This window comes from Anopheles coluzzii, chromosome X (assembly GCF_943734685.1).
Source record: "Anopheles coluzzii chromosome X, AcolN3, whole genome shotgun sequence".
NCBI lineage: Eukaryota > Metazoa > Arthropoda > Insecta > Diptera > Culicidae > Anopheles > Anopheles coluzzii.
This window is the reverse complement of record NC_064669.1, coordinates 15,074,106-15,096,596: the sequence shown is the minus strand read 5'-3', so window position 1 is coordinate 15,096,596 and position 22,491 is coordinate 15,074,106. Positions and strand designations below refer to the sequence as shown.

Genomic DNA, 22,491 nt, shown 5'->3' with positions numbered 1-22,491 from the left:
TGCTCCACCGCTACGTCCACAGTGGAGGGAGAATCGGTTCTAATTTCTAAAAAATTCCAATCAGAGTTGGTTATGATTTCCCTAAATTTTTCTAAGTTCATTTTCCGAAAATTCAACTCAGATTTGTTATCTCTAACATTATTACCATTATGCGGTAAAGGAACATTTACTACGAATTCCAGAGGTGGGTGATAATGATCTAATTTAACGATAGGGTCAATACTACAAGAAACTGGTGAACATGAATATGTCACTAACTCATTAACAAAAACTAAATCTAGTTGCCTCCGAAAAATATTTACGACCCCTGAAAGTTGACGCAGATTGAATTCAGCTAATCCGTCTATAAAGTAGGATGAGGCAGGGTTAACGGCAAGCGGTGCGAAATAATCCTCATTTTGAGACCACGATAGTCCAGGTTGATTGAAATCACCGCATAAGACAAACAAATCCCTATCTTTCATGCGAGATTGTATTAATGTAATTGTATTGAAGAATGAGTCTAACGTGTCAGTATTCGAGCTGAGGTTTGGAGGTAAATACACACCACCAACAAAGAGTGAATGACCGTTCAGTTTAATTTGAATCCATAAAAGTTCTAACGAGCATTGGGATACTTCAATGTGCAGCGACAAGAGCTTAGCGGAACAGGCAATGAGTACACCACCGCCGCGAGAGCAGGTACTGTTAGCGCTTGAACGATCACAACGATAGACGGTATACTTTCGGTCACAGAAGAGGGATGAAGGAATCGAATCGTCCAGCCATGTCTCAGTTAATATTATGACATCATAGCTCGCAACTTCGAGAGAGATGCGAAGATCCGAAAGTTTGGTTTTGAGACCGCGAGTGTTTTGATAGTAAAATTTTAACGGAGATTTAGAGTGCGAGTGTGTAAGTAGTGTTGCTATTGCTGCTGTGATGATCGAGGAGGTGACGTCGAGACTGCAGTGTTGTTGGTGGAGGCAGTAATGTTGTTGGTTGTTTCCATATGAATAGATACATCAGTGTTTGTGGTGACAGGTACGTGTGTATTTGTTGGTGCTGTAGTGGTAGTGGTCAGGAGATTTGCCGACAATGTAGAAATAGGAGCATTCCTACGATCCGTGAACTCTTTGAAGACAGTTCCGATCGGCCACGATGAGCATAATAATGCTTTCTCCTTATAATCCGGCGACAAACCGACTTTAAACGAAGAGAAAGTCAGAGTGCGGACATCGCGGTTAAGTGGCACCAGCTTAAAAACGGTGACATCCTCGATGCCGATTTGCTCCTTGACGAAAGTCTCCACTTCTAAGATTGTGGCTGTCGGGCGGCAGCGCGACAGGTACAACCAGAATTTAGGCGTTTCTGGTGGTAGGAGCAATGTGGCATGAGCTGAAGTGGCGATGGGTGCGGTGCCATTTAGAAGCGGGGAGGTGGCGACAACGGACGGCGGAGAACGGTCCATTAAACGACGTTTTGCCGGGTTGCTAAGTTCGGTGGCTGGTGTTGACGAAAGAACTGGTGCTTTGGATGTCGATGTCTTGCGTTGAATGGTGAATGTAGAAGTGTGTGAAGCAGGACGAGTATCAGTGTGTTGATCGAGTGAGGATAGCATCGTGCGTTTTAGCGATTCCGCGGCAGCATCCATACGTGTTTGGAACTCAGCTGACAGCTGAGATTTGAGATCGGTGAGTGCCGCCGTTAGCTCAGCAATCATCACTGAGTGTCCGTTGCGGCGATTCTCCGAACAATTGTGGCAAAGCCACAGAATTTGAGAATCTTCTTTGATGAGATCCTTGACTGCGGCACTACTCACACCAAGACACGAACGATGAGCCCATCGCTTGCAGAAGCCGTCGCAAGTGTAAGTAAGTTCCTCGGATGACGAAGCACGGGCGCAGGTCAAACAGTGATCAGCCATGACGGTTCAATAGCCTCACCGCGCCAAGGAGTATACACTTTATATAACTTATACAGGCTTCGAGCACTTGAGTATATGAACAGTTTATTGAGGTTTGCACAACTGATAATGAGAACACAGTGCAATGATAGAACCAGATCGGGATTTGCGAAAATAAGTGCACAAAACGCAAATAACGCGGAGCGAAATGAAGTACGTGCTATCAGTGTGAGTGTAAGCGAAGGAGTGCTTTCAACAGCTTTCTAAAGCTTGAATAAGTTTCAAAAGTGTGTAAAAATCCAAAATATTAGCAATACCTTAACACGACAAAGATTCAACTACACCAGAAAACTATAGACCAATCAGCATTTTAAGCATCACAGGTTTTTTTTTGTAAAAGTAGTATTATAAAGGAAACGGTGAACGGTTTCGGACATTTGGTACAAAAATGATTGTAGCGCCTGATAAGTAACTAAGTAAGTACAGCGCCTACCACAACTATATGGACAGTCGTTTTTCGCGATTTTCGAACAATCCATAAGAGATAGATAAAAACAGTGAATGTATGAGTTGTGCAGAATACTGTTTCACTTCTTCGTATATTTTTTCAAATTTTTTTAACACATTTTTACACGACTTATGACGAAAATCCAAATTTATGGTCGTACCATAACTATAAAGACACTTCGAAAAACAGGTTTTATGCGATAACTAATGCATGTAAAAATCGTTCAAAAATATAAATAAGATATTTTACAAAGGTTTTAAAGAAATATTTTTTTGAACGATTCTTAAAAAGTGTTCTTATAACTTATTTTAAGGCTTTATAAGTTTTATGAGAGTAATTATCAAAATATATTTTTTCGAATATCAAAAACCTAGAGAAATTTTTTTTTCGCCTGTAATGATTGTTTTGAAAATGCAAACCAAAGTATGTTAAAAGTTTTTCAAACATTATTTTGAAATTGCTAAAAAAAACACATTGTTTTCAATGTGTTTTGAAATTGGGAGGAAAAACATATCAGGTTAGGATTATATTCCTTAACTATGCATGTAACAGCAGCAAATATTTATATTCTGCTAAAAAATCGTTGTTGTGCCTTTTAGTGTCGCTTTTGTTTGATCGGATCAGTTTTGAACCGTTGTTCACAAAATTGATAAGATTCTCATGGCAGTTTCAAAACATTTTTTGAAAATCTTCCTAAATTCTTTGGATTTCATTTTCAAAACAATCATTACAGGCGAAAAAACATTTTTTAGTGATTTTTATATTTAAAAAAATAGATTTTGATGATTACTCTAATAAAATTTTTTTAAACTTTAAAATAAGTTATTAAAACACTTTTTAAAAATCGTCTAAAAATATGTATCTTTAAAACCTTTCTAGAATATGTTATTTATATTAATGAACGATTTTTAAATGCGTTAGCTAGCACCTGTTTTAAAACCTGTTAAACCTGTTGTTTTTCGAAGTGTCTTTATAGTTATGGTACGACCATAAATTTGTTTTTTCGTCATAAGTCGTGTCATAAAAACGTGTTAAAATAAATTGAAAAAAATATACGAAGATGTGAAATAGTATTCTGCACAACTCATATATTCACTGTTTTTCTCTATCTCTTATGGATTGTCCGCAAATCGCGAAAAACGACTGTCCATATAGTTGTGGTAGGCGCTGTATTGACTTCCTTCAATTACCAATGAAGGCAACATCATACCTAATTATCAATTCTAAGTCAACTACACATCAAATTCATAAAATGAAGCAAGATTTACTCAAAACCCGTCCAACAAGGAAATCAACCGACCTAGCACTACTCCATGGTGAAAAAGCGTTTGATAATGATAAAAGGTTCATGATAGGCAATAACATTTCTAAAGACAAAAGTAAGTCAAAACCATTCACATCAGTAGTAACTTATCATCGCTACTTTTCCACAATTTTATCTCAGACATACTAGTCGTGCAAATAAGCAGAGTGCAGCTCCCTCAAATACAGCGAGCCTCATATCGTCCAAGCTGGTAATCCGCCAAATCTGGCCACCATTCTAAGCTGGTATCCCTGTCTAAAAATCGTGGTGAGACAACTGGCCTATTTACCCGCTGAATATGTCGCAAACCCCTCTTCATGTAAACTTCGTCGCATACTTGTGGACAAGCTACCAGATGCCAAAGTAGCACATGAAAATCAACAACTTTGTTGGACCAGAATCTGGGCTAATATGCAATGCTTTGATTTATCAGCACAACAACGAGCTACTCTATACATGCTAGCAAATGGTAAAGTGTCACATGGAGAGCTCTTGTTTCGGATGGGAAGAAGGGCTTCCAATCAATGTTCGTTTTGTCCACAAATGGAAAGTCTGGAACACAAATTTGCTTGCTGTAGTAGAGTAGCGGCGGCTTGGGCACTGCTGCAGCAAGAAATAGTTTCAAAAGCTCCAGGACGCCCCTATTTGTTCAATAGTCTGCGATTTCCAGAACTAGCAGGAGTTAGTCTGGGAATACGTATATTTATTCTTAGGTTGTTTGCTAACTACATTTTCCACATCGTTGAAAACAACGATGTTGAGATAGATATAGTCGTCCTTAAGTGTGCACTACTTTTGTATATGTAAAGTTTTTTTTTGTTGTAAATATCCACTCTAGTAAATAGAAATTAATCTGTACACGCAAATAAATATATTTAAAAAAAAAAAAACAATACACTTTTGCTGATGATTTCGCTATAGAAACATATTTTACACAATTTAAAGCTATAGTCATGCCACTTAACAATAAACTAAGACAACACAATATACCCTGCAGCAAATGGAAGCCAAAGGTCAACCAAGCAAAATCTGAGGAAAGTTAGGATATTTATTGATTGTATAAATATTTGCATGAGGGCTTAAGATAAGATTTTTCAACAACACTAATTCCGATCACCAAAAAAAAAAGAAATTTGATTAAATTTGGGTCAGTTAGTTTATCCAGACAATGAGCATAGAAAAACTATTCGAACTCATTACACATTAATACGCAGGAATGAATCCAATGTTCAATGAATAAAAGCTTGTATAATACTGAAGACGGCACGTGGTTTAATGCAAACAGTCGACCATTTAGGGAGAGTATGCCGAAGGAATAAAGGAAACATATATCATGTCTTTGTTATGCGGTATGAACTCTTCAAAAATATTGTTTTCTTTATTGACTTCAAATATTAGTACAAAATATAGTCGTACAAATGTTTAACGTTTAAATGATTTTTTACCAAAATACATTGTATTAAAGTAAAATTAATCCTCAAAATTGGTCCACTTTCTCCAATAAGGGTACAAACAAGGGTAGGTTTGGTTTACCGATAGCTGCACCGTTTTCGTGGGCACATCCTATTCAATCGAATGGCCAGGCATCTGCTTCGGGCCATTCGGAACCGTCACCAGCTCGCCAGTCGACATTCTGCGTTGCAGCAAAAGCGATGTAAGTATCGGTGGGGGTCCCTGGTGATCCGGTGCCAGCTCTGGGGCAAATATGACGCAATCCGGGATACGATCCATGATATCGTGGCTTCCCAATTGAGCGTACCAAATCGCGTACAGTGAACCGTAAGATCCTGCTCTACCGATTAGTTTAACTATGATTGGAACATCGACGGATAGTTGCTGGTCGGGCTGTTCCGTATGCTCATGCAGCGGTGGCCAGCACGGGTTAGCAATCGATGCAGCACCATTGAATGCTGTCATATTTGCTTCCTCATTTTCGGGTTGCAAAAATATCGGTGCGCTAATAGCAGTTGGACATGCGGGAATCATAACGTCGTCCAATTCCGACGAGTCTTGTTCGTTTGCTTCATCATCAGACCCGGTCTCGTGTTGATACGGTTCCACTACCGCTACGGCGCCACTAGCTCTCGGGACCAGCCCAGCGGATTTAATTCTCATTGGAGCCACTGGAGCACCACTGACATCGGCTTCCACCAGCTCGTCCTCCCGAGGTGTAATTACCTGCAACGTTTGAGAATCGTTATACGGTTGATGTTTTCGAAAGCGTGCAATTCTATCGAAAATAGAAACCTGGAAAGTGGGTAAAAGTACCTGGGACGGTAAGTCGGCATGCTGCTGCTGCTGCCACGGCTGTCCCGATGCCCCCTCATCACTGCTGACAGGTGAGCGTAGGAAGCTCAAATCGATCGGAACCGGCAAACCGTACAGCTGCTGTGCGGCGGGGAACCCACGCAAGTCCGGAAACGTCATCGGACGCCAAGGGGTTGCGCTGGACTCGGCCACACTTCTGGCTATCGGTGACGATGGTACACCGTTACCGGTATCACTCCCTTCAGCTGCTTGGCTCATCCTGTTCTGGAGGGTATCGCAGGATTACACGAGCAAACACACCACATAAAAAGATAAATCAAACAAACAAAACAATTATAATGTTAAAACATATTTTTGGCTCGTTCCCACTATTTATTGGAATCTTCCCATTGCAATTCGATACCAATAGTCTGGGTCTGGGATACCAATAGACATTTCTGGGTAAACCCAATCAATTGTTGAAACTATAAAAAAAATGAGAAACAACAAAAATAAATCGGAAAAATGACCAAAAACCGATCCCGTAGCATCTGTGTACGAGTGCAGCGTTACAATTAAGTTTATACATCAAATGTTTACAGTACAATATAAAATAACTTCAATGTATACTACGATGATATGGATTTTAAGCTCAACGGTCTCAGGAAGGTTCTTCGATTTTCTGGGACAAAACAATTTCACGAACTTTTATCACAGATTTTGAAGCATTATTAACAATCAGCACACATGATCAAATGGGTTAATATCTGTTATTTTTTACCAAAAAAAAAATCACATGTGTCGCAAATAATGCCAGGTTTATATTTATTTCCTGGATGTGAAAAACAATCGCTAAAACCCGGTCTAACACAAGGTGTTATAAATGACAAGGTGAAGTTGTTCAGAGCAAAATGACATTTCTCGACTTGACATTTCTCTTCCGGGGGCTCCGGTATAAAAATCGGGGAGGGCTGGTGCGGGGTAATGAAATTTGTATGCAGAGAATGACAGATGTCCCCCACAATGTCGCCCAGCAAAAGCGATAAAAATCAACCTTTTAAATACGTTATCCTTGGTCTAACAGCGACGCGCGACGAAGAAATCAAAATGGAGAACAAAACAACTTCCCCTTATCTCACTTGGACAAACCACAAAACCATAGCGCTTTGTTTTGCCCGCATTAAGGCTCGAGCACATTGCTGAATGGATTCAATCCATATATTGTTCAGCCCAATGTAGCAGGCAAGAATATGGATGCAAAATTAAGAATGATATAAAAAAAGAACACAACGACAGCAACGAATTCAGTCACGAAAAAAAATCTACGTGAGCACACACATACAAAACCAATTGAAACAGCCACTAAGCAGAACAATCAGGGAACATCCGAATGGGTATGGCAAACATCGAATCTCTCCTTCAGTTGAAATGTCTCGGCATCATCAAATACAACTCACTCGACTGTAAACAATATTAAATTACGATAAGTATAATTCGAAATGTATCCTAATTAGCGCGGTTATTGCTCGCCTGTGCAACACTTTTGCAATTTTGGCGCGTATTTGGACGCGTAAGGAGAACCGGCGCAACAGAATGACTTTGGCAGATCAGAATCACTAATGAAAAAAAATATGTATGCCCGCACTAATATTGGAAGGTGTTGCGTTGAAACGATGTGCAGCAATGGGGTGTATGACCAAAGGAGGGACTTCACTGTGTAAGAATCGCATGCTAACGGGATGGCCCGTGTGACAATGGGAGTCTAAGAAGATTCCTCCTCTTTGTAAAACACGCAAACACACACACGCACCCACACAAAAACACAGAACACGCGATCAGAACATTGTCATAATGGCAGACAGACGGGTCAGGCCTTCAGCGTACGTAACAATGCCCAGGAAAAGAGTGGGAATAAATGATGATGGTTGTCCATGATCTTGATGCAAAAAAAAACCCAAAACCCTCCCGTTGTATTACGTTGTATTTTGAATCCCTTCACCACACAATGCTATTTTCTAACCACAAAGCACTGGAACTGCACCGCCGGAGAACTTTTAACTGCGCTTCTATACAATCACCGGCCGCTTCAAGCTCTTGCGCATTTATGATGGGTGTGCGCTTCCTTCAGTTTTCACTTCGATGGTGCGATTGAGTGTAACCTTACGCACTAATACTGGAGCAACCACACACGAACCGCCGACTCCACGCGCGTTTGAGGGCCACACTGCGAGAGAGCCTCGCCACCGTGCGAGAAAGCGAGAGAGCGAGCGAACGAGCGAGCGTGTGTGCGAGCGAGAGGCGATTGGTTTCGCAGCATCCTTAAGAAAGCTTCTTGGAATTTCAGTTAGTGATATCTTCCGATGTAGCTGTGCGATATATTGCCTGCGCTTGCCTCAATGTGTGTGTGTGCATGTGTTCGCAAAGGTAGTGGTAATCATGCGTGCAGAAAAAAAACAAAATTGGCAAAAAACATCCGCTGCGGCTGTCTAATTCCCCACAATGAAGACGTATGGACGCTATTGAAGATACCTTTTGCGTTTAAGTGGAATTTTTCCGGACGTGGACAAAGCGCGATAGTGTGTTTGTTGTACAGTGCGCATTGATCTGTTTCTGTTTCTTTTTCGCTGGTGCTGCTCAGAAGAACGCGGGGTACACTGCTGCTAATAAAAAAAATTAAAAAAAACGCGACGGCACAATGCATCCGTTCTAGGACCGTCTAGCCACCGGCGGTACCCATACGAGTTGTCGTGATCCGAGCCTAACGAAATGTTAAGTTGTATAGGTGTGTGTGTGTGTGTGTGTGTGTGTGTGTGAAAATGTTTTTTAGCTTGATGGTGAGACAGATACAGACGAGATAGTGGTACAGAGGAAAAGAGAGAGAAATATAGAGGGAGGGAGAGAGAGAGAGAGAGAGCAAGCAAGAGAGAATGAAGAGAGCATTAGAGTGGTTGAGTGGGGGAGAAGGGAGATAGCATACTCTAGTTAAAAAAATTCAATTTTACGGAATTATTGCACAGCACTCCGTGGATGATGTTTGCATAAGAGCTCTTTGTTACCGGACGAATGTTAAAATTATCGCGTTTGGCGACCATAGCTCAGTACGGCTGTAGCTTAATTTTCCGAAATAAACACACAATCTCGGCGCACTCGCAAACTAGACAGTTAAAATGATTTGTGACCTAACAAAAAATGTATATGTTAAATATAATTGCTTAATAATATATATTAAATATAATTGGTTGCTACCGTTGCAAACATTAACACTAACCAAAATAATTTAAAAACACCTGTTTTTACAATGTTTTTTTTTTTTTGCTTTGAACGTGTAACCATCAAAGTTCGTATTACGTTCACACCTGCAGCGTGCGACAGCACCACGAACTGCCTGATTTTTCATTCATAAATTTGGAAATGAGATAAATTTGTCGAACGCGCCAATTGTCACATTCGTGTGGTGTGTAAGAGCTCTAACGCTTTATAGCTGCTAGTGACAAACATTTTTAACCCTACATTAAATAACTAGAAGCATTAGACAAAAAGTTACGCTTACTGTACTGACGCTTACGTAACAAACTACGTGTTACAGTGCATTGCTAGTCTGGAGGATAAATTTAGCGGCAAAACGCCTATATTATGAATGCCAGAAAACACTGGCTGGTAGGTTTTAGTTTCTAGCGCAATAAAAATGCATTACAAATATCACTATCTAGCGGGCCAACCAGCCGTGTGTGCCGTATTTTGACGCCCACGCTGTGTATTTCAAAACGCGTTGCTTCTCGTAATGTTATTTCACATGTTCTATTTTGATGTACTTGCCTTCACTTGTGCCACTTTACTGCCTACGGTTTGGGTTTGATATATCGGAACCGTAAGAGCACACTTTCACCGCCTTCATGTGCACATTGTGTAACTGCAGCCCTGGGCGTACTCGTGCCCGTACTCGAAACACATGTAGATGCATGGAGATACATACCTGATGCTAAATCTAGCTCTGAAGTGTTCAGTTGTTTTCAAAAAACGATAGACATTAAAGTAAGCATCACTCATTCAAACGATGTTCTAACAACAAAACAGATTTTCTGTATTACGCGAATAATGCGTTCCATAGACATTAACGTAAAACCGACTTTGGCGTATTTCAGATATCACGTTCAGCCAAAATATAGTTAATGAACAGTACCAGTACTAGACAAAAATAAATAAGCACTTGTTATTCATATATAAACATCGCTATAACTATTCTTGCATTGGACATTTTAGTAAGCTTTCTTTTGATAAATTATAGCATTTTGTAAGTTCAAAATTAATACCTTGGTGATGTTACATATATTTCTAGAAGTTTGATCTAATAGCAGCGTAATTCATTTTTCAGATAGACAAAGTAAAGTGCGCACTTTGAGAATCGATAAATTATAATTACTATAACCAATAGTTTTTATGACCATCTCACGCTTCAATAACAGTTTGACAGCGAGGTGACATACTTTCAACGAGGTTTGAATGTGTTGAGGGTTTAAATTTATCCAGACTTTCTCCAGCGCTACAAACAGTTTTTCACGGTTGGTCATGTCATCTGTTTTACCTTTTTGGCCCACAATAGACCAATGGTTTAGCGGTTTCGGACACTCCTGAAGCAGGTCCTGAAGATCGCAAAACGGTTATAGCGCCGGATAAATAAGTAAGTAAGTATTCTCCTCATAAAGCCATTGTAACCTAAAGAGTGAATGACAGAACAACGTATCCTCCCTTAACTGAAATCTTTCTAGTGATGCTTCTTTAGCGATTATGTTTTACCCAACAAGGAGTTGATTGTAGACAACGTCGGGCGGAGTCACACCAAACAAAGAGAGCTTTCTCATAAACGGAGGGTTCTACCCCTGCAATCATCACACATACGGTTGGTCGATTGAGGAAAACATTAAATACAAATAATAGCACTACGCCCTATCGCACCTGCGCAAAAAGTCCCTGCGAACCTGCGAAAAAACACGAGTTGAAGAAGTCGAAGAGATAAACGAGAATCACCTACATGGCAACGGCCATACAAAAAACAACCTAGGCTATCCTTGCCCTAGCCTTTCCGTTGCTGGAAAACCAATCGAAAACACTAGTTGCCCTGTGGTTTTCTTGGGATACGTACAATTATATCGAACGCTCGACAGTCGGTGGGTGTATGTTGACCATTGCACAACATTCGACTACATGGCACGTATGCGTGTGCTGCGTCGCGTCTCTTTCCCTCATTTCGCTTTATCCTTTTCTGGCTCCTTATTTTCATATTCTTCTGATTTTACTTTGATGATTGGCTCACAGATCTGCCTGTCGTATTTGCCACAAAACCGGAAGTTGCACGACTCCCCCGCCACGTGACCCTCACGCATTAACGTGGTCATGCAAAAGGTACAGTACTGACTACCAGGTTCATAGCACAATTTCACATTTTGCTGTGGCTGCTTGTTTTCCTCTTTGTCCCGTTGTTCGTCTAGTTTCAGCTCTTGGTCCTCGAAATACAGAAACTGCAACTCTTCCGACTCATCGGCCGCTCTACCGGACACGAGCGCTGTAAACACGATTTATCATGAAACAAATCTTTCAGCTTCCTACGGGTAGTTAGAACAACCCCTTTGTACCTTGACTCAGCTTCAGCTCCATATTCAGTATTTGAAGGGCGTGAGAGTTTAAAAAGACGTTAGATGATAGAAGCCACAGCCGCATAAAAACACTATTCCACTCTGCAAGAATATAGAATCAACGTTTTGGAAGCGAAACAGCAGAAAGCGACCGCCCCGAGTGTAAAGAACGATTGCACTGCTGAACAAGCGCACAGCAAACCACTGCATGTTTAAGTTGACAATTCCAGGGTTCTGCAACCCTTACGTGTGTGAGATTATGTGAGATAATGAGGAGAATAAATTAAACAAAATATTTACATCAACAATTTTTATTTTTTCCAAATTATGATTTATTGAATGTTGATACATCGTGCTTTCATCTTTCACCTTCCTTCTGCAATGGCAACTTGCCAACCAATCGGTAAAAAAAAAATTAAACACAAAAGTACGTGTTCCTTGAAAACACCTCTTTGATGATGGTAAGTAATTCATTTTACAAACTTGACTGTAAATCTTTTCCCTTTGTATTAATGTAATTTTTTGCTAAGCAATACGCCCAAATCCGTTCTTTCCGAATATTTTTTTTTTTTTAACTCTAAAATACTCAACTTTACTAACCCGATCGTACTATGAATTAATGCTCGGTCGGAGTATGCCAGCAGTCTTTTGACATATACTAACCTAGAAGGTCAGTGATAGACGCCGATGAACCGGATTCCACTGGTCGCAGTTAGAGCTTCTCTTCTTTAGCAATTCGCCATCAAATCGCATGTTTGCAATACAGCCTCTAACAGCAACAGGTAAGCACAAGTGTTTCTTCCGTGCTAATATGCATGTTTGTACAATATTGATCAAGTCTTGTCGTTATATGTTTGTTCGTTGCATGTTTCAAATCACATTTACCGGTACATCTTGACAACTGGTCAATAAAATGAACGTGTGTTTACAGCATAACAGTGAGTGTCTGTGAATATTTGCAATCATGGAATTGTCGTTGATGGTTCAACGCGTCCCATACAACAGGATTAGCAAAGTATGAGAATCACATTCATCGCTTTAATGTCTCTAGCTCTTACTGTAACTCTTACGTGTATCCGTGTGACATTGCTGCTGTCGCGTCTTTTTAAACGACAACGGTTCGGACGCACCATTAGAGACTAAACACCTGTAAGTCTAAAACAGATACCGCAATAAAACATTATATGTACCGGTACGATCACGAATATAGAACACTCTCACTTTTAAATAGAACTCAAGAATTTAAATAGAACTAGTTATGTATTTAAACAATCTCTACCAATTATGTTTAACAAAAACAGGTTTAAGAAATAATGTTTTCGCCAAATCAGATAAAACAATGTGGAAAGCCTCATGTTTTAGCCACCGTACTGTAAAGACACTGTACATTCAGCTCAATAGACTGTTCTAAGCAAATAATTTAATGAATTTGAATTAAATTTAAACAACATTTTTCAAAGCTGTGTTTGTTTCACACATTTACACACATATGGTCGACTTCATGTTATCTCACCTGTCCTTGGTATCATATGACCGTTGAAAAAGTATAAGTGTGAGTTTTTTAGCGGGTCGTTCTTTGTCTATACCATGTTAGTATTTAGAGGGGAGAGTGTGTCTCCTCGTGATAAATCAGATTGAAAAGAAGTTTCTTGTTTCGATGAGAACTCAAGCAACTCTGTTTTATTTTGTGTCACTCCAACTTATATAATTCAGCAGCATACTATCCTTATCGCAGAAGAGTTCTGTCCAGTTCAGTTCGAACCGGAATCGTTTCCAGTGGAGGTGCGGTACGGAAATTCGAATTCCAATTTCGCCTTGTCTGCCATTCCCCATTCGCCCTTTTGCAGAGGGCTTTCTTGGCTGAACGTCAAACCTCAATGACAACGGGATTGTTTTTGAAGGTCGGAACACGTGTGATGCTTCAGCGAGCTCATTTGCTCTCTATCCACTGTGTCGAAAGGACGGACTGCAATAACGCGCTACACAAATATCCGACCATGGACTGTAAGTGTAAAGTGTTTTACGTATTTCTGAGCACACCTAATATTTACATTATTCTAATCAGCATTTAGTAAAGGCAACAAGATAAGCAATGAGGCTCTTCCGCCCTGGAAGTGCTCGAAACCCGGAGAGCTACAATTTTCCTTCTTTGAAGATCAGGAGCTACGACCAAAAACCAACAATGAATACCTCAATTCAAATAATAAACGGCCTTCTAATACTTCGACTGACTCATCTTCTGCCGCAAAACAGCCCAGAGTAGTAACGTTAATGATGGAAGCTGCTATCGAATTTAAGCCATTGCCTACAAAAAAGGCGCGATATAGCTCTCAGCAACGATCGATGGTGATCGACAAGACAAACAGGATCAGATTTTGAAAACTCAAATAGCTTAAACTGTTTTAGCTCTAGCTTCAAAAATATATCAAAATTAACAGCTTAATTATATCGTTCATATCAAAGATTGTATTGTAGTAAGCAAACACGCAACAGAAGAAACGAATAAAAATAAATTACAGAAACAATAGAAAATATGTAATTGAAATCACAGCACAAATGGGAGGCTTTACGGTGAAAGATTGATAAGTCGTTTCTTCTTCTTCTTCTTTTTTTCTTATTATTATTATTATTATAATTATTATTATTATTATTATTATTATTATTATTATTATTATTGTTATTATTATTATTATTATTATTATTATTATTATTATTATTATTATTATTATAATTATTATTATTATGATTATTATTATTATAATTATTATTATTATGATTATTATTATTGTTATTATTTATATAAGTATTATTATTTTTATTTTTATTATTGTTATTATTTATATTATTATTATTATTATTATTATTATTATTATTATTATTATTATTATTATTATTATTATTATTATTATTATTATTATTATTATTATTATTATTATTTTTATTTTTATAATTATTCTTCTTCTTCTTTTTTTTTCTTTTTCTTTTTCTTCTTCTTCTTCTTCTTCTTCTTATTCTTACCCTGCATCTACTTCGTCTTCTTTGGCACAACATCCGTTGTCGGTCAAGGACTGTCTGTACAACTGATGGGCTTAGCTGATTGATAGGTTTAAAATTGAATAAAATCGCCATACTGGTTACGGAGCGTGACCTTGACTCTGAATGTTGTAGTTGTACTGAGAATAATGCAAATGTAAATGATCTACCTTAACTGAAAACCTGCGATGTCCTGAGTGATCTCATTTGCAGCATAGCTTTCCGCCCGATCTGGAAAAGAAGCCGTCATAATCGCTTTCGGAATGAAGCACCCCGTTTGGAGGAACCATACAATGGTGCCAACTACCGCAACGATGCGCTGGAGAACCAACATAAAGCGCAATATTTCACAACCACTGCATCTCAAGGCAGAAAGACCGTCAGAAAACCAGATGCACAGCAAAGGTAAAGGTAATAAAACGTAGCATCAGACGCTAGGTACAATAAATCTTAATATCAGAGACACTCACTGTCTGGAGATTTTTTTTTTTTGCGTTTGTGTGCTGCACTGGAACGCTCCCCAAATAAGGGTAAATGCGAGCTTTTCCCAGATGCCCCGGGGGACAAATACCATTAAACTGAAGAATTGAAGAACTGCTATTAATAACAAGTTTGCAGACGCGCTGAATAATAGACGTCATTGGAGCTGCTCCGGATGAGTTGTTTTTTATTTTATTTTTATTTTTTTTACTACCAGACCTACCATTCGCTATTGCTGTTGTCTGCTCAGAAAAGTTCCCCACTTTTGCCATCAATCAAGCCGATTACGATTACGGCGATTACGAAAGCTTTACAGAAGAGCATCAAAGTACAAAGCGTTTACATGAAATGTTTCCCAAATCGTTCGTCTACCAGGTTAATGAAACTGAAGCATCGAAGAAAAGACTAGTGCTGGTTTCTGGTAGTATCAGTTTATTCGTAAACAATTGCTTGTTTTCAATTAAATTCAGCATCAAGCAATTTGCATGGGATATGTTAGAAGGTTCGGCTAGCGTAGAACTATTGAGTGTCGAAAAAACTCCTTACTGTCGAACGCTAGAAATATTCGTACGAAACACACAAAGGGAACGATATTGATGTGCCTATTGCGCGTATCTCTTTTTGGTGTACTTTCTCGCACTCTGCTGTAGTTCGGGTTTGGTTAGTGCATATGTATGTTGTTTTTTACTTTGCCGAACTTCCATCCCGCTGCCAAAAATCCTGCTGCCGTCGTCTCAAAAAAATATAGCTCGCGCACGCTGCGCACAATGCACATGGAATCGCTCCTGTATTTGTAAAAATAGAAAAACCAAATTATTTGTGCTGTGTTATGGTGGTGATGGAGGTGATAGTTGGTTATCGCTCTAGTATGGACACCCTCCCTTCTTTACCTACCCCGTCATGCAACACGTCGTAGGGGCATATACGCATTGAAGGTCCATTATTTTGAACGCACATCCTGCACGCGAAGATAACGACGTCATGGCAGAAAATGCACAGCCCTAGCAGTCTGCGAAGGGCTGCTGTAGAGGAAAGCAGAAATTAACCAAAGCAAAAATAAAACGTACAATAGAGAAGAGTGAGCTGCGCTCCTATCGCTAATAAAAAATATTTACCATCGCCTTGGGCCAAGCGCATACCGCACGGTCCAGCGTTGGGATTGCCCATTTTGTCTGAACAGTTGTTCTGTATCGGTACTGATCGAATTTTCGCCAAAATTTGTACCGTAATACTTCCACACACACGCACACATACACTAAGGAATAAGCAAGCAACGCGTACGGCTCACGTCTAACACGTCGTCAGCATGGGGCGAAAAAAGCGATGTCTCTGCTCCACTGGAACTCGTCCACTGGAGCGGCATCTTCTCAGAAGTTTGTACGTCTCGATACACTCTCTCGAACAAACACACACACATACACATACACTCATCCTCTTTCTTTCTCTTTTTCTCTATCTCTCTCTCTTTCTCTCTCTCTCTCTCACACACACATACACTCTGTAGTACTCATTCTCTGCCACACGGTATATTCTCTCAATACTTCCAACCCACTACATCCCTTCCAACCGATGTCTCTGGGGTGTGGGGGCACGAAGCAGTAACAATGACGCCAGGTGATTGGAAAGAGAGGATATTGTGGATGCAATTAATATTTGCAGTATAATAGTGAGACCTAAGGCCAAGGTGCAGGGGCGGATTAAGCCCTAAGCGAACTAAGCGGCCGCATTGTTCGAACTATGTTCATTCGCATGACCGCTTAGGGCCTCCTCTCGTCTTAATCCGCCACCGCTAAGCTGTATGGAAATAAGAAGGTAAAGTGCTTCAACTCAAATTGACATTTGCCGACTTGACATAACAATACTAAAAGCTTCTTCTGCTTCATTGGCACAACAGCCGTTGTCGGTAAAGGGATGCCTGCTCTGGGCTAATGGGCTTGGATGTATGTGATTTGTTCATTACCCATAGCAGGATAGTCAGGCCTACGTATGAGGGCTAAGAGCTCCGGCGATAAACTCGGGAAGGGTTGGACAGGTGCATAGAAAATAAAATACGTTTAGACATAACAATACACCTTTCACTAAGAAGAAGAGGCAAGCAAATGAGTAAAAGCATCCATTGATTGCAAATTCATCCATTGATTGTCCAGGCTGAATGTGTGGGGCTGACTTTCACCCATCGGTTGCCTTGTCCTCGCTTGATTGTGATGCAATGACACGATGATGAATGAAAAAATTATTGCCATCCCATTTTATGGACGCGAATTTCCGCGAATTTGCGAAATCGCAAGAGTGACATGTTCAAATCACGGGAAATCTATCAGTTCCTTCCTTTATACCAGTTACCAAAAAGATATACGCGCAACAGGCACATCAATATCGTTCCGTTTGTGTGTTTCGTACGGATATTCTTTCTCTCTCTCTCACTATATCTTTCTCTCTCTCTCTCTGCCCCTATTCCCTCTCTCTTTCTCTCTCTCTCTCTCTCTCTCTCTCTCTCTCTCTCTCTCTCTCTCTTTCTTTCTTAAGCTTTTCTATATGAAGTTTCACGCACACAAGCTGTCATCGCCGCAGGCACTCCCAATTTGACCCTTGTGTCGAACCGGACCTGCGCTCGTGAGCGCTAATTCATTCCACATTCAACCATCGGGTCCTACGGTGCGTGTCACGGATTAGTTTTGTTTGACTGTGTTTTTGTTCCTGTGTTGTGGCAACACGATTTCATTCATCCCACACTCATTCCATTCATCGCCGATCGCAGCACGATGCAGAAAGCATACTGGACAAGTGAGAATTTAATGCCCGCATTGTGGTGCGGTGTCGTATGCTTTTGTGGTGCATTTTGCTAACTGGCCCCCATCCCGTGTCTCTCTTTTGCAGTTTTTGTGTCGCCCAAAAGTCGCTGTGATTTTTGCGAGCGACCTTTGCGTGCTGTATGTAACAAGTGTAAGTACTCTGGTCGTGTTGGAACGTGCCCGATCGTAGTGCGAAAGAGAAATGTAAGTGCCGGTGTAACGCTACTAGCTGTGATGTGTCCAGATATGCCAACAACTAACTGCTCTACTACTACCCTCCCATACAGGTTTTGGTTCACTCGCACTGCTGGGAGCGGATGTTGGGACGCTAGCAAATCTCTACCTTAGCAGCAGCAATAGCTTCACTTGGGCCATACATCCATCCCTTGAAACTAGCTTCAATGTCATAAAATTGTCCTCTTTATGTACTCGCTGCTGCAAGCGTCATTGATGCTAAAAATAAAACCAGAAAAATAAATTGTACACCCATGCTTTCGCATGGCCACTACAACGGCTGGCTTTTGTTACATATCGCTTTCTATCAAGTGTACAGCACCTATGCTTCCTTCGTATTAGATTCGTATTAGCAAAACCAGCGTCCATGTTCGGAAACTTGGCTGAAGTGATTTCAATAATTTGTCTACTAATAATTTGTTAATAATAATTTGTTAATAATAATAATTTGTAATAATTTGTTAGCTGTCAATGGTTTCGGAATGCAAATCGCATAATTTTTTGAAAAAGACACAATTACAGGAGTAAGTAATGGTACTCTGATAGATGTATAACTGTTTGTTTTTGAGCAATCTGCTCCTGTTATCTCTGGTATTCGCAGTCTGATTAATATGAGAATGCTTGTTAGTCTGTACCTAGATGCTCGGGGGTAAGTAATTACTTAACGTTTGCACAAAAAAAAACATAGATTGCCGATTTGTCATAAAGTTTCCTTCACACCCTCCAATCATGCAGCATCAATGGTCGGTAGGGCCCCGATCACCACCATTAAAATTGTGTATGATGGTTCATACAATGGCGGATTTAGGGTACCGGGAGCTCTAGGCGATCCGACGAAGGTTGGCCCCCACCCCCTCTCCCCCGCTCATCATCTACAGGGGGCCAACATTCGTCGGATCGCCTAGAGCTCCCGGTACCCTAAATCCGCCACTGCATGAGCCATCATACACAATTTGACACTTCTATCTCTCGAACTCGGGAGCATGTTGTATTTTAGACCAATGAAAAATATTACACTCGAGCGAAAACTCTAGCATTTTCTTAAACTGGTTCAGACAAGAAAAAAGCCAAAAGCAAAACGATACATATTTTTCAGTATGTAATGCTAAAACAGCGGCACCATCTACTACCTACCACCTCAATACAAACTGAAACGAAACGATAATCGGAGAACCGGTCTCGAGCATCGCATGACTCATTCTACACAGGTATTTTGCATGGGGAGCGGGTTGAAAATTTTTTACTCTTGGCATCACATTCTCCATGCATTCTCCAGCTGATTTTCCGCTGCAATCGGAGCTATTCTCGGGTCGGCAGGAAAGCTGTGATTCTGCATACTCCGCAACAAACCGGTCCCTCCGTTTCACATGGTTTCGTTTGGCTCCTTTCACGATCTCCTCTTGGGTCGCTTCGTCCAACCGACCGGCCCCCTGCGAGATGTAATCGAGCAGCTAATTCCATGTCATAAATTGTGTTCCATGACGCATGCCTAGTCGAACGAGTCATGGTCACACAGCCACCAGTGTGCAAGCACCTTTGATTTTTACATAACATTTTTCATTTCAGTTACGCTTTTTGTGTACAGCTGATGATGTCCGACAATAGATCTAAAGAATTAATTTTAAACCTCCATCATTTTCGAGATTTAATAGTTGATAACGTGCTTTAAGTTTAACTAGAGTCGTCAGCTATTCCTCTTTTTGCTTTTTTAGTCTTTTTGCCATCCTGTTCATGATTTCCTGATTTCTCTGATTTCGTCTGAGCTCGATGTATTTGTGTACAAAGTTTCGAAGATAGCTAACAGAAATATGATTATGAAGCTGAAATGTGATTAGTGCCAGACAATTGCGCGAGCTACTCATAGATGACGCTGTTTAACGCAAACAGGAAGATCGCCCTTTAGTCGCGTTGGTTTTACGACCACTGCATCTCAGCCCTATCTTTTCTCATATTACTCATGCATATTTGTGTGAGACTGTGTGCGGAAACCATGCAATCGTGTCGAGGAGATAAATGGTGTTATTTTGATCGCCGCTACATTCGATGCGTTTAGATGGAGTTTTTTTTTACATCTCTTCTTAAACTCAATGTGAGTGTGTACGTACAGATCTTCCGCTGTCCGTGAACTATCCGCGTGAAAAAATGAACATACTGCTGACTTATTCGTTGTTGTATGTCTTTGTTTGGCGTCACTTTGAACCGATTGGCTTCGCATGTCACTTGCATCTTATCTGCAATCTATTTCCTAGCATCTTTTGTGCTGGGCTTTTCCTCCTACCAATTTCCCGTAGAGTTCCGACCTCGCTTGTCCCACGGTATCCATCGCGCCGAAGTGCCAACACATCGAACGAAAAAGGGCGTACCCTCGCAAACCGATTACGATACGACTCACCATTGCAAGCTACGCAGCACTCTGGCGTACAAAATTGCAGACCATGGCTATGGTCTGGCTCATGGCAATAACAACGAGTTAATTAAACAAGAAACTGGCCAATCGCTAAGCGCTGCACGAAATCCCATCAGCGCTTATACACCTGCGCGTTCTCTGAAGCGTGCATTCGTCCTGTCGTATCATATTCACCTGATTAAGCTGTTGCATAAGAGCGTGAATGTGTGCACAATCACGACCAACACAATTGGCGATTAGATGGAAGAAGAGAACACCTGCAGTGCAATGGCTATGATTCATAATAACCAGCTATATTTCATGAGTAGCCAATTCTACAATTTATAAAAGCCAAGGAGTACTTGATACTTTGCAAAAAGAATTTAAAAATGTTAAATAAGTTTATCAGGTTTATTTTAATTTTATAATCAAGTCGTCTCGTCGACGAGTTGATGAATTTTGTAGGTTCATTTGTATGGAAAAGTTAACTTTGGAGTTAATTTTCTCGACTCAAATCTTATAGATTTCAGAATAGAATAAGCCTACTATAGATGATTAAAAATTTCAAAATATAACTTGAAAATATGTGGGTCAAAGCAAATTTTGGTTTTTGAATGATACTCTAATTTATGGGCATTTAAGGGTGTAGATGAGGTATTCAATAAAAAAGAAAAAGAAGTATTGGTTGCAAAAGCACAACATAAGCTTATTTATCTTATTTTTTATTATTTTGGCTTTTATAAATTATACACATATGTTTGTTTTATTGAGCTTCGGTAAAATTTTACTGATTTTTCTTTGGGCTGAAGTTTCAGTAATCTTTTCAGTAAAAAGAATGTTTACTGAATCATTCAGTAATGTCTGATGCTCATTGAAATGACAGCTCGTTTACTGAAATCGCAGTAAAGCCATTATGATATTACTGATTTTTCAGTAGTTAGTAGTGATTAAAAAATGACGAAATATTTATTTTAAATTGACTTTTTATTGATGCGCAAAGATTGCCAGTCCCTCTTTTCATTTGGATAAATCTTTGTTTTTTGTTTTATACAGTTTAATATTTTGTCGCAACAAGTGTTGATGGTTCAGTAAGCGCTCATAGACACCACCAAATTTCTGCAAGCACAGTGAATTGTAGCCAACATTATACACGCCAACACGGCTGGCTTTTTACACATCACGAGCGCACCGCGTTGTTTTGTTTTGATGTTTTGACTGACAGGTCGATTTGACAGAATGAATAGCTGCATTTTCAGTCATTTGTTTTACTGATATTCAGTGAAACGACCAATTTGACACTGATTTTACTGATTTTTAGTAAAATGTGTATTACTGAAATGCATTCAGTAAATTGCGTTACTGAAAATCAGCAAAACAAAAAAAAAATTATGCTGAAAATCAGTAAAATATTCTATAACTGAACCGTTTCAGTACAAAACTTTACTGAAGCATGATGATAAAATTTGCTGTGTAGCCATTGCACTGCAGGTGTTCATTCTCTTCTTTCATCTAATTGCCAATTGCGTTGGTCGTGATTGTGCACACATTCACGCTCTTATGCAACAGCTTAATCAGGTGAATATGATACGACGGGACGAATGCACGCTTCAGAGAACGCGTAGGTGTATAAGCGCTTATGGGATTTCGTGCAGCGCTTAGCGATTGGCCAGTTTCTTGTTTAATTAACTCGTTGTTATTGCCATGAGCCAGACCATAGCCATGGTCTGCAATTTTGTACGCCAGAGTGCTGCGTAGCTTGCAATGGTGAGTCGTATCGTAATCGGTTTGCGAGGGTACGCCCTTTTTCGTTCGATGTGTTGGCACTTCGGCGCGATGGATACCGTGGGACAAGCGAGGTCGGAACTCTACGGGAAATTGGTAGGAGGAAAAGCCCAGCACAAAAGATGCTAGGAAATAGATTGCAGATAAGATGCAAGTGACATGCGAAGCCAATCGGTTCAAAGTGACGCCAAACAAAGACATACAACAACGA

At 40.1% G+C, this 22,491-nt stretch overlaps 2 protein-coding genes across 6 annotated transcripts in view; both read right to left on the bottom strand.

The window, feature by feature from the left end:
• The window catches only part of LOC120959872 (uncharacterized), an 83,805-nt gene extending 75,692 nt beyond the window's left edge, over window positions 1–8,113 (bottom strand). For 2 of the 4 annotated variants that reach the window (XM_049611242.1, XM_049611245.1), the window contains exon 1: window positions 7,964–8,108. Coding sequence is in view for 2 of the 4 variants with exons in the window: in XM_049611235.1 (XP_049467192.1) it covers window positions 5,260–6,222 (963 nt within the window). In the remaining 2 variants the exon portion in view is untranslated. Of the gene's footprint in view, window positions 1–4,947; window positions 6,229–7,963 lie in introns of those variants that run through there. The other 2 variants (XM_049611235.1, XM_049611238.1) reach the window with 2 other exon arrangements.
• Window positions 1–22,491, bottom strand: part of LOC120956888 (uncharacterized) — a 124,518-nt gene that overhangs the window by 36,405 nt on the left and 65,622 nt on the right. The window lies entirely within an intron of this gene.